Source organism: Apostichopus japonicus, chromosome 13 (assembly GCF_037975245.1).
Source record: "Apostichopus japonicus isolate 1M-3 chromosome 13, ASM3797524v1, whole genome shotgun sequence".
Taxonomy (NCBI): domain Eukaryota; kingdom Metazoa; phylum Echinodermata; class Holothuroidea; order Aspidochirotida; family Stichopodidae; genus Apostichopus; species Apostichopus japonicus.
Window position 1 is genome coordinate 4326576 of NC_092573.1, and position 14565 is coordinate 4341140.

Consider the following 14565-nt stretch of genomic DNA (forward strand, 5'->3'; position numbering starts at 1 on the left):
TGATAGATTTATGTTGCAATAAATTATTACAGGCCTAGTAGTATAGTCAGTATTGCGAAGTTCGGCATACTGCGAAGTTCGGACACCCTAAGAAATACACGATTTCACCATGAAAACCTACAGGAAGAGCCAAATTTCACCAAAAAGTACGAAGCTACAGTTATTTTCTCTCCAAAATGACCCATGTGCAAGAAATTACTTACATATTTGTCAATAAATGACGACGATCTATGAAGTCTGTTATAATTACTGAAAGAGCAACTGCGCCACCAATTTTATCACCAGCGCCACACTGTGGGTTGCGTGTCCGAACTTCGCAATACTCTAGCAAAGAAATACCAGTTCCACAATCACGAAGAATCTTCTTTGATTACAACGTGAAAACAGTGTGCAGGAAAGAAAGTTGGCCGTGTATCGTACTATAACACAATTCTCCCACCATATGAGGTATATTTTCCGGTGATTTATACCAGAAGATTTAGTTTGGGGGTGTTTTAAGGCTTAGGTGTCCGAACTTCGAAGTGACCATGCTACTAGTAGTAGCATATTTAATTGGAAATTTAAGAATGCAATATATGATACTTTGAGCCTACTTCAACCTTTGCCAGATTTGCTAAGGAGCTTTTGGAAGGTTTTTCAATCGACGTAATTCATTGTAATATTTTTCTTTCAGAAATATCAAAATGGATACTGATGAGCTATTTGTGAAGTATACTGTGGATGAGATCAGGACGATTGAGAAGAGTACCAGGTATACCTACACATAGCCAACTGTGTTTTAACATTAAAATAGGTCTAGAGCCACTCATTTCTAGCTAATGTAAGCAGTGCATTTCATCGTCGCTTACTTTTTTGCACTAGTTTTTCCTTGAAGCCGTTTTTTTTCCTTTTATTCACTATTAACAGAGTTCAAAACCAACACACTCCCCAATAGGTTTAACATGTCTTTTTTTAATTGTGGGTATTTATCCTTGTGTCAGGTGAATAAGCATGGTGCACTGGCTTATTCACCAGATCACAGTCCCTCAGCTGAGAGACTCATCAAGCTAGAGAGCAACAAATTTGTGTGTCCAGGAAATATTTTGTCCAGTATCACATAGCAAAGTGCTATACAAAATGGGTCAAGTGTTAAAATGCATTATACTGTCTTAGTGTAATGTATTTGTATGTAATGTAACCAAAGAAATGTCAATACACTTTGTCAACTGTACTTGTAAGCAGTGGAATGCAAACTAAGAGCCTGAGACTAATTAAGGATTTTATTAATTAATTATAAATTAGGTCTATGTAAGTAGCCATTAATCCAAGGATTTGCTAAGAAACACACTGTGTGAGGTTGAAATTGAATAAAAGGTATAGGAGGGTACACCCTACGTAGTGTCCCTATTTTTCCCCTGCTGAATGCAAGAATCACCCGACTGAACCTTATAACCTTTGAAGATCTAAGGTGAAGGCCATGCCCTGGATATTTTGTTTCTATAATATGTCTTAATATAAATGTGGACATGGCATCAAGTGAGGCATAGGGTCAGTGTAAGCAATTTGTTAAAATGTTTAAGTATTCCTTTTCTGTTTCATCCAGATCTAAAATAGAGAAGAAAAAGGAAGACTTGAGACAGATGGTTGGGTAAGAGAAAAATTTCTAACATTTTAATGTTTTGGACAAGATTTATTTTCTTTGGCTTTAGTGCTATGAATTAAACTGAAGTGACATAATGAGCAAGCAAGTCTGTTTTGAAATGTCTCTTGCTACCATAGATTTCAGGACATTATCAACGCTACGGTAAGTTATATAGTGTAATGGCAAGGCAGCCAAACAGATCCAACAAATGTCTCATATTTCTTTTTATGTATCTTCCTCCTGCTTTCCAGTGAACGGTACAGAGACTTAATAGAGGCTGCAGATACAATTACTGAAATGAAGAACTGCTCTGCACAGGTTGGTATTTGACATTCCTTGAATGTTGTCCAAACACCCAACACTTGGTTGTCTGGTTAGATGATTGGGTAAATGGAATATTTCAACTGAGTGATTTTGCCATATTGAAGTGATTGGTTGTCCATCTAGTCAGTTACTGATTGGACAGATCAGTGGACAACCACTTAAAATCAGCTGTGATTGGTTTATAAACGTAAAGTATGAAACCTTGGCAAACCTTTCAGAGTCTCTGCAATTACCTTCTCCATACTTTCCTTTTGCCGCATTGTATGTCGTGTAAAATTTGGTTAATTGAAATTTTGATCAATATTTTTATCTATTTCTTATGGTAAGTCATGTTAAGCCATTTTTGTTTTGCTGACAAAAAATTTGTCTTTATATATTCACTCATTTTCACTCATTGATGTATTTGCAGATTTCAAATGCTGTTCAAGATTTGCAGAAGCATTGCGTAAACCTGCAAAAGACAATGATGACAAGGGGAGTAGCTGGAGTATCAAAGGAAAGTCATCAAGATCTGTGAGTTATCTGAAATTTTTGAAAGATTTTGTTTCTTCACCCAAACTGTGATTGATCCAAGATAAACATCATCCATCATAATTTTTGTAGAATCCCTCATACTATGCGGGATGTAGTAAATTCAATGTTAATTAACTTGCATTTAAAATGAGTCTCCTTACTTTAATTCTTGGCTACCCCCTCCCCTTATACATAAGGAATACATACAATGGATGTAAGAAATTCAGATATTAATAAACTTACATACATGACTCTACTTATTTGCATGCTTGCATAACCCCCTCCATCCCCCCCCCCTTATGTTTGTTGATGTTGGATATCTACATTATGTATGAACTACTGCAAGTTTTTTTATACCTCAATTACAATATCAATGAAATTAATGTAGCAACTGTAGCAGAACTGTTAGAAAATAGATGAAAATGAAAGTTAAATTTGAACCTGAGACATTGCACTCGGTTGAATAATACCATTCATAGTTCCAAACTATGGGATACCCCCCTCCCAATTGTTCCTCATAATATCTCTAAGGTAATATTGAAAGATCTCAATGCTGTTTACTACATAAGCTCTTGTGAATAGTCTTAAAACTTACCATGTCTTTGGACTTTGGGAATCAAACACTGAATTCTGCTAACTTTAAAAAATTATTTTTTCTTGTCATCATGCCTTGAATTGTCTTTACTTCTTTCCCAGTCAAAGTAAGAAGAAATTTTATGCCATTTCATCTGAAATCAAACTGCTGGTGGACATTCCTGATAGAGTAAGTTGACGACATAAGGGATATTTGCTTTCTTAATTTAGCCATAATTAACTGCTGTCTTCATTTGATATTCAAGGAATATTTGTGATATCGATCTTTTGATTTAGTAATTTAAGTATATAAGAACAGAACAGTGTTATGTCAAAGCTGGCACAATACAATATTATACACTTTTTCTTCTTATTTTGGAAGAGTATTTCTTCAATAATCAACAACAGTTGTAATTGCACAAATCTTTTTTGGGTTCTGTTGAGTTTTGCAGCATCTATGCTCTAGTTTTATGATGATTGGAGTTTCATTACTTTGTTCCCTCTCTCGTCTTCTGATAGATATGGAGCGCTCTGGAGGGCGGCAATCATCTGGAAGCGACCCAGCTGTATCTCTTAGCTTGTCATGTGACCAGCAGCCTGCAGCTTGATTCGTCCACCCCTCAGTCTGCACAGATCTTAAAGTGGTTCCCCGTTCTCTCCAGACAGTGGGCAACCCTTTCACATTTTAAGCATAACATCTTGCAGGTAAGCCACACACATATATCTATCAAATAAGGAGACACCTTCTTTCAAAGCCATAAAAAATGGGGCTGAGAGATTGACGCTGTATACTATCGTTGAGACCAAACGTAGTAGTTGAGTATTCTATCATTCATGGCACACAATGGCTATTCAGAGGACAAAGTCTCATCTCTGTAAATTGTGGTAACCTTCATCAAGAGCAGGTTGACTTGTGTCAGCTGACAGCAGAAATTGACTGACTTGGGTATAAACTTAAAGGGATATATGATTACAGAGAAATGTAACACATATCTAATGATTAGAAATCATTTCACACTGTGTGTCAGAATACCCTGCCTCAGTACCATGTCCCTAACTCAAGACATGGTTGATTGAATGTGGACCAGCTCAATTGCCATGATGACATAATCCACTCAGCTGTTGCCAATTGCATTTACAAAATATCATCAAAATTTGAAAAATTCATGCAAAATGCATGATGTGGTTAAAGATATACAAAATTTCTAGTAATTAATTTTTGTTAAAGCAATCAGCTTCATTCTTTGGAATATCTTTCTAAACAGCATTTCAGAGATTGATTCCCAGTTACCAATGGCACAGCATATTAAATTTTAGCATTGCTCATAAGTTATAATCAGAACTAGATTGGTGTCTCTCTGTTAAACTGCAGCCACATCTGTTTTAAACAAAAGTTTGAAGAATCAAAATAGACGACATACAATTGCATGTTCTGTGATCCAAGAAAATAATAACAATGTACAGTAATAAGATACTGTAATATCTTTGACCGCATGTTCTTCAATTATTCACTTATATTGCCACATTTGCTGTTCTTGAATATCATCCTGTATGATGGTGTCATGTTTTGTGCTTGTTAAAGAGATCCGTGGTGTCGCATCAGACTCTGCTTTCTGCTCAGGTTAACGTTACAACCAGTACAAAAGTTTAGACTAACACAAAGATGGAAATTTAATTTCGTTGCATGTCATGGATCAAAACAATCAAGGGTTTATGCAGATATTAACATCTCTATTCTCTTTCCTTATCTTTGTTTCCAGAGCAGTAGGAAAATCTTGAAGGATTCCTCAATGTCTGATCAGGTTGGTGTCTGATTGTTTTGGGTTAATTGGGCATGGAGTTTGCAGGGGGGGGGGAGAGATTTTATAGTTGGTATGCTATAATGATTTGGAGCTTTTGGTTACTTCACTCAGCAAATTACAGTAAAACTTTGATTATCCAAGCATGTCAAGATACAGTTAGTATATAGTTACATTGGAAAAAATCTCCATAAAAGGTCCTTTTTAGTTGTGATAACAAAACACACAGCATTTTTGAAATGGAATTAGTACTGGACTGTAGGGAGGCTGATATTCACAGCAGTATGGAATTGTTTTCATTCCAAATGATCAAGGAACTAAATATCAGGGGTTCATGTAATGCAAGATTGCCCGTAAGTACAAGTATCATACGTGTATATCTGTCCTGTCTAGATAGAGCATGAGTTCATAGTACATGACCCTTCTTGTTTGTTTTTTTTACTTTTCTCTCAGAAAACTGCAGAATCACTTTGTTCCATTTTGCTTCTGGAGGACAGCTCACCTAGACAGGTCTTTGCTGAATTCCTGTTAGCCAGAAAGGTAAAAAATTTGATAAAACAAAAGAAATTAATCGGGTGGAACTTTTATCTTCCTTGCTAAAGTGAAAGGTTCTTTTTCTTGGACACCTTTGTTTGGCAATTTACATCCCAAATGGTTTGCTTCATGAAAATGCCAAGCCAGGATGAGATTGAGTATGAAAGTTTCGATGGTGAGGTATTTGAGTAAGACTGACTTATGATCAGTGGCGTCGCCAAGGGGGGGCCAGGGGGGGCACGTGCCCCCCCTGGAAAACCTAGTGCCCCCCGAGTGCCCCCCCATCTGAGATTTGGGTTGGTAAAAAATATATATATATATTTTGTTATATTCAACTGAGTTGGTTTTTCATAAGGACAAAGAAGCACAGTAATTCGTATTTTCTTCAAATGAGCTGCGAAAAAGTGTATCCTTGAACGTCGGGTATCGAAGTCGTAACCCGCGCCATCACAACAGGTGTCGATATTTACACTGAATGTGTCAGTGCTCACGCCATACCAGCGGATATACACGTCCGCTTCGCGAGCTACATGACTGTGAGAAGGGAGGGTACTGCAATAAGTTGCCTTGGTCTGAGGTTGACAGGTTAGGAGCTGACGAAATGTGAGAATGTGAGGGTCCGCAGGCACCATATTTGCCTATATTTGTGGACCCATATATTAACCCTGTTGTGTAGGGGGTGCAGAGGTCATTTGAGGTCAGATGCTTATAGGAACAAATGGCGAATGTTCACACCTGCATACTGAGCCATACTCGATGTGTGATCAAACTTTGGATTGCATGGTGAGATCCCTGATAGGAGCCAATAACGATGCTCGAACCTGTTACATCTTAATAGATAATGAGCGAAAACGAGGACAAGAAAGGAGTCGGGGGTCATGCACACATTAATTCAACAAATGTAGGTTCTATTGATATAGGGTTAGGCATAATATCGACAGCATGTGGTTCATATCCTCTGCAAAATTCTGCGCCTTGTTAAAATCATTACCTCAAAAATAGCAATTTCTGGAGATATCTTCAGATCGAATTTAGCATCAAATGTGGCAGCATTTTGCATCTAGCCCATCCTCCGTATGCGAAAATTTTCCAAAGGGTAGGGGGGCAGTGGCGGCGGAACCGGGGGGGCTTGGGGGGCTCAGCCCCCAATGAAAAAGTTGAGGGGGCAAATGCATGATAAGCCCCCCAATATTTACCAAGGCTCCGAAACGTGCATCTGCCCATTTTTTCAATGCATACTTGTCGATCTGTCCGATGCACACGTATACTATATAGGTGTAATAATTTTAGTAAATGCTGGGGGGACCCTCGGCCCGTCCTCTGGCTATAGACCACATTGTCACCCCAACCGCGTCTTCACGCCCCGTGAAAAGTGGAAGCAGTGAGTGTGAGTACCGGTATGCGCAACACAACTTCGTCTTAGGCCAATGACTTGCTTCATTTCAGCCAGTTCTCCAACATCCCCTTACTACACTCAAAAACGTCTTTGCGACTACACTACGAGTAATAGCTACTCTCTTAAAACACCATCGAATATACAAATTACAATGTTTTTACAGACTTTTACGTGCAATCTGAGAAATTGCAGGCTTGAGACCCATATTTTAGTTCTAGGTATTTGCAGCAAAAAACACTCGGGAAGTGCTGTTTCCGGCCATCTGGGGGTTTGAAAAACCCAAAATTTTCTTGTACGCTCCGCGCCAACCGATGGTGGCGCTCCGCTTAGATAGTCTCTACACATTAGAATAATTTTCCCGTTCCGCCGCAACTGGAGGGGCACCCCCTCCCCTTAGACCCCTCCCCCAGGACGGCGATCCGTATCCACCTAAGTGCCCCCCATCAAATGCTGGTGCCCCCCCTGTGCCCCCCAGACTGAAAAGTCTGGTGACGCCACTGCTTATGATGACAAATTTAGTGTAAAATTTTACTGTAAAGACAATTATATTTATTGATAAAGAAGATAAGACTTAAATCAACCTATTAATTTATCTGATATTATGGATTACGTGATTGATATGAGGTAAACGATGTGTCGATATCCCCTATCATCCTAGATAAAAGTCAAAGTTTTAGTGCTTTTTGTAAAGAGTGAACAATTATAAATTAATTTCAAAGCAGTAACTAATCCCAGACTTTGTTTATATATTTGAAGATTTGGGGCTGATGTATCAATATAACAACTAAACTGAAAATTGTTACATATGATATGCTACAGGAATGAAATATTTACCATATTTTTTGTAGCATGATCTAGGAACTAGCTGTTAACATCAGACAAAGAGTTTTAAAGTCAGAATGAATTCAGGTTAGCAGAAGCTATTGAAATTAATCATAGGCTTCCTATCTTTCTACAGTCTGCCATTCAGACTTGCTTGACCCCTGACCTACACACCACAAGCGTGAAGACACAGGTGTGCTCGGTAACGAGAGTGGCCGAGAGGACACTTCGACAGATACACTCAATATTTTACAACGATGAAGCGTCAGGAGGTGAGCTCAAGTTTTGACTTTCTTTGAAAATTACAAGTTTCTCTGTAAACACCTTCCCAATTTGGCGAATCATATTAATTGTAGAATTGTTCAACATGAAATATTTATGTTGAAAAAACATTTGAAGAGTGACTTGGTTTTTATCTCAATACATTACATGTATAGAGATATTGTAACAGTAAGTGGGACTCTCTCTTCTCTTAAAAATTTTTCAGCGTCTTCATATAAAGTTCTTTCTCTCAGGAATTTTCAGAGCAAGCATATATCATATAGGCCAACAAAAGTTGCTATTTTTTATTCGAGAATTTTATCTCATTCTATGACTTTTTCACCGATTTATGTCCAAATCGGGCCAATTTGGACTGAACTACAGTTGAAATAACCCATTTTTGCACACACTTCGAAACTTGTGTTATTGCGCAATCGTTAAACACTTCGCAAAAGCGGTGAAATGCATTGTGGGAGCTAAGCCCATCACTAGATTTTAGTACACTGCGGCTTGGATATCGTCTGAAAATCCGTTTTAATACATATTCATAAAGCAGCCATCGAATTGCTTCAAGCAAAACTTTGAACAAAAGAAGTTGAATATTCATTAAATATCTGTTTGCGACGATGTCGGACTCACAATGTGGATGAAATTCGGAAATTACTTTGCCTCGGCTTGAAAAATAAAAACGAAACGTAAGTAAAATCCTTTCATCTTTCGAATTGCACATTTTCCGTTTTCAAGGAAATACCACCTCCATCGTCCGGTGGATTGTTTAAAACAAGTTAAACAATGATTTGAGGCTAAATTCGGAGTTTTTCCAGCATTCTGGGTTGAATTAAAGTGACATTTTTAAGGTTGCACTTGTTAACAGGCATCAACGTATCCTATCGTGGTTAATTGCATATGTACATATGTATGCACGTTACCATAGTGTGTAGCCTAGGGTTGTAGTTTTAATTATTCTATAGTGCAGTGTATTCATATTACGGGACCGTGTGTTTATGAATTATGAATATGTTTGCTGTCAAGACATTGTTTACGAATACAATGTGGTTGCCTTGAATTTTGGAGGACTTAAGCACTTAGTAGTAGGGTAGTGATAGTACAGCTACACAATACTAAGCCTATGCTGGTATTATTACTGTAGTTTACTTCTGACTAGAACTGTCACTGGTGGTTTTCAGCACTGGCAATACCTTCATGCCCAGTAGCATGGTGGGCTCATAATTGCCTTAGGATTTGATCAATGATATATATCAAGGAAAAATCCAAATTACTCAACTGTATTTGTTTTTCATATGTGTAGTTCCTCAGAAATGTTCTGATCTCAAAATATTTAAGGTTCTGTGCTTATGCACCGTACAATTCAGCAGAATTTGACCACAAAATGTCTGCCGTGTCAAGTTCGTTCATACCCCTAAATTGACACATTCGTCGATAAGCTAACTGTAGTGTAGGCCTAAGTATACATCCATTGACTTTAGATGCTGTTTGCTATGCTCTGACTCTGAGCCTCTAAGCTCAGACAGGTCATGTCCCAGAGAGTAGTGTTATCATATTGAGGTAATGTTGGGTATTTTTAGGGTGTAAGATTTCCAATTGGCCAAGAATCGTGCAAAACTTGGGGGAGGATGTTAAAAGCTTAAAAAATACCACAACTTGGTCAGCAAATGGATTCAAAATCATGAAATATGTAATTCTGCTTGACTGCAAAAAGTTTAGTTGGCCTGCTGTATCGTTGCTAGTAATAATTTAAGGTGCGTCAATTACGGGGGTGCGTCAATTATGAAGCCTTTACTATACATATAATAGTACTTGAAAATTAAATAAGCTTATATTAAAAAAAGTACTGCCTTGGTAGGCTCTGGTTAGTACTAAGTATAGTTTTACCCTTGTGTGATTTTATCCGGTGTACCCAGATACATAGGCCCACCTGCTAATTGTGGATAAAGTCACTCACTGTAGGCTACATTACAGGTTGGTCAAGTCAGTGACAAGTTAACATTGGTTCTCTACTTTGCCCAATGGATAAGTGTGCACTGAATTTTCGTACAGTGTTTGCAACCCATTTTGGCAGTATTCTTTTGTTTTGTGAACTCATATAGCAGTTATTTTTTTGTTTTTTTTGTGGTTGTGCATGTGTCTATTTCACTTTGTTTCGAAATTCTTCACCCTGTAATGCTGTATGTTTCTGTCATTTTCAGAGAGAAAATGCATTTACAAGTTCCACTACAACGTGTTATGTAATATGGGCTTGTTGCATTTAAAAGCAATGTGAAGTCATTCGTCATGTGACTTTCCATATATATTGTCTCCTATTATCCAACGTTCTGTTTTTATTATTGTTTTCTTTCATTTTCAGGACTCTTTCTGCATCTGCAGGTTGGATTCTCCTATGTGGGCACTTGGGATATAGTAACTTTTTGGACTTCTTAATTTAGTTCAGTACTTTTCACGCCATTTCATTTTTTGCCTTGATTCAATAAACTTTGATTAACCTTGAAAAAACACATTCCTGTTATATTTTTTTGCACTAAATCGTACATTCATATTCACCAGTGTGAAGAAAAATTAACAAGAAGTTCCTACATAAGATGTACATTTCACGTATCCAAAAATACTTTTCAATTCATCACGAAGATAAGCTGATTGATGTCTAGGAACCTGATACATCATAAACTATATGACCAAAAAGTCCAACAGAGACTGACCCAAGATGAAGGATATCACATAAAAAACAAGTTCTTAAGTATTCTATGACATTAATAAACCTTGCAACGCTGTTCTCTCGACAAACAGGCAATGGGCGCTAAAGGCAACACTCGCAGGAATGAAGTGTAACCTGCAGAGACTTTTCGTTGCAGAGTAGCGTAAATGCAAGTTCTGTATTTGTTGTACCATGATTGATATTGAAAATTGTAGAGACAGAGCAAAGATATGAAACTAGGAATCGAAATTAGAACTTCCAGTATTGAGATACTGCGTCATTGATGCTCTTGTTCATACTTGTTGTGCTTATAAGGGGGGTGACCGATTTCCACACATTGATTCTGCTCACTTACACTTACATTGTTTTGTTTTTTTAAGTTATAAAAGTTACCAAACACTTAACACTTTCCTTTGCACTGTGACATGCACAGTTGCTGACAAACAACAACATTGTAAAGATTTAATTGAGTTCTCATGTTGATTTCCAAATCATTTGAAGTTTCAAAGATGAAAACAAGTAAAGTATTGAACGGAAGACTCAATATGGATTTAAGGAGTCATAGTATTTCTTACCAAAATCAAATATTTGTAAATAAGTAGTTTCCTAACGTTCAGAACCACTACAAACTTAATGTGGATTGCACAAATAAAACATAGTTAATATTTTTCACACAGCTCTCGCAGGGCCTAACATAGTGAACGTGACTATGGATAGTATGGTATTGATTTCAGCACTTTCCTAAAGGCTGCTTTGGAAAATGTAGAACTAACAACAATTGGAAAATAAATGTGAATCGCATGGCGATAATGAAGCTCGGATCCTTGGAGAATGAATAATGGAAACCATGGTTTACTTTGATGACAATTACCTTCAACCCATGGTTGACAAAATATGGTAAAATGCCCTGATATAAATATGTGGTGGGGATTTTTCATTACATTGGCCTGGTTGTCCATCTTTTTGACATTAACATCTGAAATTTTACTCAAATTGTGCTTCCTGTGTCACAGAAAGAAATTGTCACATTTTCTAGGAGACTGGTACTTTTATTTCAAGAAATTCACAAAAGAATCAAATGGATATATGATGCTCTTGTTTTTTCTTTTTTCAGGTTTTTTTCTTTCTTCTTTATTGTAGCATTCACTTTTGGCACTTTGCTTGGATTTGTATTATAGGAGATAAAAGGAAACAAAAACACACTTGTCATCCTTTGGAGTATATTGAATAAAGAACAAATACAAAATTGACAGGGGCTAGATTTTTACTTTAATCATTTTAACATATATTTTAAAATATTTTAAATTCTCTGACCAAGTTGGATTTCGGGATTCAGGTGAGAAAGTAAGAAATGATAAACAAAATATGCTCTTGGTTCTTTGAAATATGTAGAAAAGTAGCAAAAGTAGATACTTTTAGAGTTTTGAATTCTTATGACTTTCAGATTGCAGCAGTCTTCTTTTTGACATTCTCAGTGCTGTTTGCAACTTACACTCGCCAGGTAGGTGATTTCAATTGGTGTCTTTCTCCATTCTGCTACCCCCCCTCTTACCTCCCTCCCCCCACACTCCCCTTCCTCCTGCTGTTTTCTATCCAATCCACTCACTTTCCAAGTTCAGTAAGTAGTACATTTATTGTTAAGTGTTAGTGCTAGCAATTTGTTTGTCTTTAAAAATGAGACAATCATCTAGAAATTAGCCTAAATCACTTGACCAAATAAAAATCGAAAATCACCCCAGATTTAAATTGCAAAGTATGCTAGACAACTCTGCTATGAACATTGAGTACACCATTTGGCTGAGTGTCAATCAGTATTATGCTTTCAAAAGTGTTCAAGTTTTCTTCAGTTATTAATCTTCCTTTGTAATGACATAGACAATAAAGAGTAAACTTTACAGTATGTCCCTGACCCCCCCCCCCCCTTCCCATTTCCCAATCACTTTCATAGCAGTCATTTTCATGTGAGCATGTTGCATGATAACCCTGTGCTCTCACTCATACTGTAATATAATTTACTGCCCAGACTTTTTTGCCTTGAATGAGTCTCTACTTTTAAATATGATTCATTAAATTTGCTTAGATGATGATATGAGCAGATTCATGATACTTTGTTTGGTAAATTTTAAGTTGATTTGTTAGCGTATTTCCACAATGTAAATAGTACAATGGTACAAACATAATTCCAAGTAGGCGGAGGAAGACTTGTTTATAGCTTTTATAAGCAGTTTCCATGTTACACTTGGCAACGAATAAAGGATCCCCCCTCCCCCCCAAAAAAATGAATCATTTAGTTACCAATGGCCACCTCCTCTATCCCCTCCCACACTCTAATGGTCTAGTGTAATATGGAAGGGTCGGTTTGGTTGTCATCACAACAGTCTTATGCTATGTGATACAGCCATTATTCATTTACAAATACTCAAATGTGATGACAGTTTTGCAAACAGTCATGTACTTTTATCACTCATACAAGCAGTTACTTTCTCTTCTCAGGAAATACCGGTCCTTATCACATTAAACTAGAAGTGGGAAATTTTGGAAAATATCTTCCAGCTCACATCAAAGGTATGGTAGTATTTCTTTGAAATTTCTGCAGCTGATTTGTTCTTTTTATTTCAAAGAGATTTAGTGCATTTCCCCCTGCCCTCCTACTTCCCCCTCCCCCATCCCCACTACTTCCATCTTTCAGACTTAACAAGAAGTGTTCTGCAGCATTGAAATGTATATGTAAGGTTTTGTATACATATATAAAGCTAAACCATTTGTGTCTTGGTAGTCTATAGTTTTGAACATATTTTATACCACTTTGAACCTAGTTAGTGGCACAATGGAAGTGAATTTCCTTTGAAGAGTATTTTTGCCTATCTCTAATTGATCCATAACATGTGCAGACTTCCGCCCCAGCCTGGCCGCGACAGCGACACCCATATCAACGTCGTACCTCCAACAGAGTGTGAACCAGTGGGTGGAAGTATGCATTGGAGATGTACAGCATGGAGTCAGCAAGTTCCTTCGTCATATCACAACCATCAAAGCCCTTACAAGCATCAGAGATGCAGTATACGAACTACTGGAGGAGGTCAGTCTTGTATTATGACATATTACTTTTGAGTGTTACTGTTAGTTATTCTTTTATCCACTATTTTTATTAACTTAATTTAACTTGATTTGTTTTGTTTTTTTAATTCTACTTATTATTGTTTTATTCTTCATCATGTAAAGCGCATTTGAATATACATATGTTATAGTATTTGCGCTATATAAGGATCCATAATAATAATAATAAATAATAATAATAATTAGTTCTTATTTAGCATTGCTGCCCTCTATTAATAAGAACAGTGTGTTCGTTTACATGTCCTGTCAGTGGCTGCTAACTTCTAGCAAGTATGTATATATGTCTAACATGTTCTTGCAGGCCTTTTCATATAATGTTTACTGTTTGTCCAGGTTTTGTATTACATGTTTTTGTTCCATATATATAACTAATGACTCCAAACATTATGTCTAACATGTTCTATCAGGCCTTTTAATGTAATGTGTACTGTTTTCCTCCATTGTAGACTGAGGATGACAGAGCCTCATGGAAATCAGTCTGTGAGAAGGTCTTGAAGAGAAAACTCAGCCTGTGGAGTGAATTTTTGCGCTCTCTATTTATCACAAGGATTCAGGTTAGTGTGTGAAGATGAACAACCATGATGTTACAAATTCATATTGCAAATGAAAGCTGACTAGGAAATTACAGCCAAACTGAAATGAACCAGAATGCTAGATTTGCTAGGGTTCAAATTTAGTGATCTGGTTACATGCCCTGTGCTCTACAAACTTTTCCATAGTTTTTGTTGACATGTGAATCTTAGCTGCTGACAAATCTTGATTTTTCAAAAATGTGGGAATCTAAGGATGAGTTGATCGACTTATGTGTGAACATCACATGAGTTGATCGACTTATGTGTGAACTTCACATGAGTTGATCGACTTATGTGTGGACATCACATGAGTTGATCGAATT

At 37.1% G+C, this 14565-nt stretch overlaps 1 protein-coding gene across 1 annotated transcript in view; it reads left to right on the forward strand.

Annotated features, from left to right (window-relative positions):
- The window catches only part of LOC139979244 (conserved oligomeric Golgi complex subunit 1-like), a 72571-nt gene that overhangs the window by 460 nt on the left and 57546 nt on the right, over positions 1-14565 (forward strand). The window contains exons 2-14 of the mRNA XM_071990015.1: positions 674-751; positions 1583-1627; positions 1873-1939; positions 2355-2458; positions 3155-3221; positions 3551-3736; positions 4792-4833; positions 5284-5370; positions 7719-7854; positions 11998-12054; positions 13047-13118; positions 13445-13632; positions 14117-14224. Coding sequence (XP_071846116.1) covers positions 684-751; positions 1583-1627; positions 1873-1939; positions 2355-2458; positions 3155-3221; positions 3551-3736; positions 4792-4833; positions 5284-5370; positions 7719-7854; positions 11998-12054; positions 13047-13118; positions 13445-13632; positions 14117-14224 — 1227 coding nt within the window. The 5' untranslated portion in view covers positions 674-683. The remainder of the gene's footprint in view (positions 1-673; positions 752-1582; positions 1628-1872; positions 1940-2354; positions 2459-3154; positions 3222-3550; positions 3737-4791; positions 4834-5283; positions 5371-7718; positions 7855-11997; positions 12055-13046; positions 13119-13444; positions 13633-14116; positions 14225-14565) is intronic.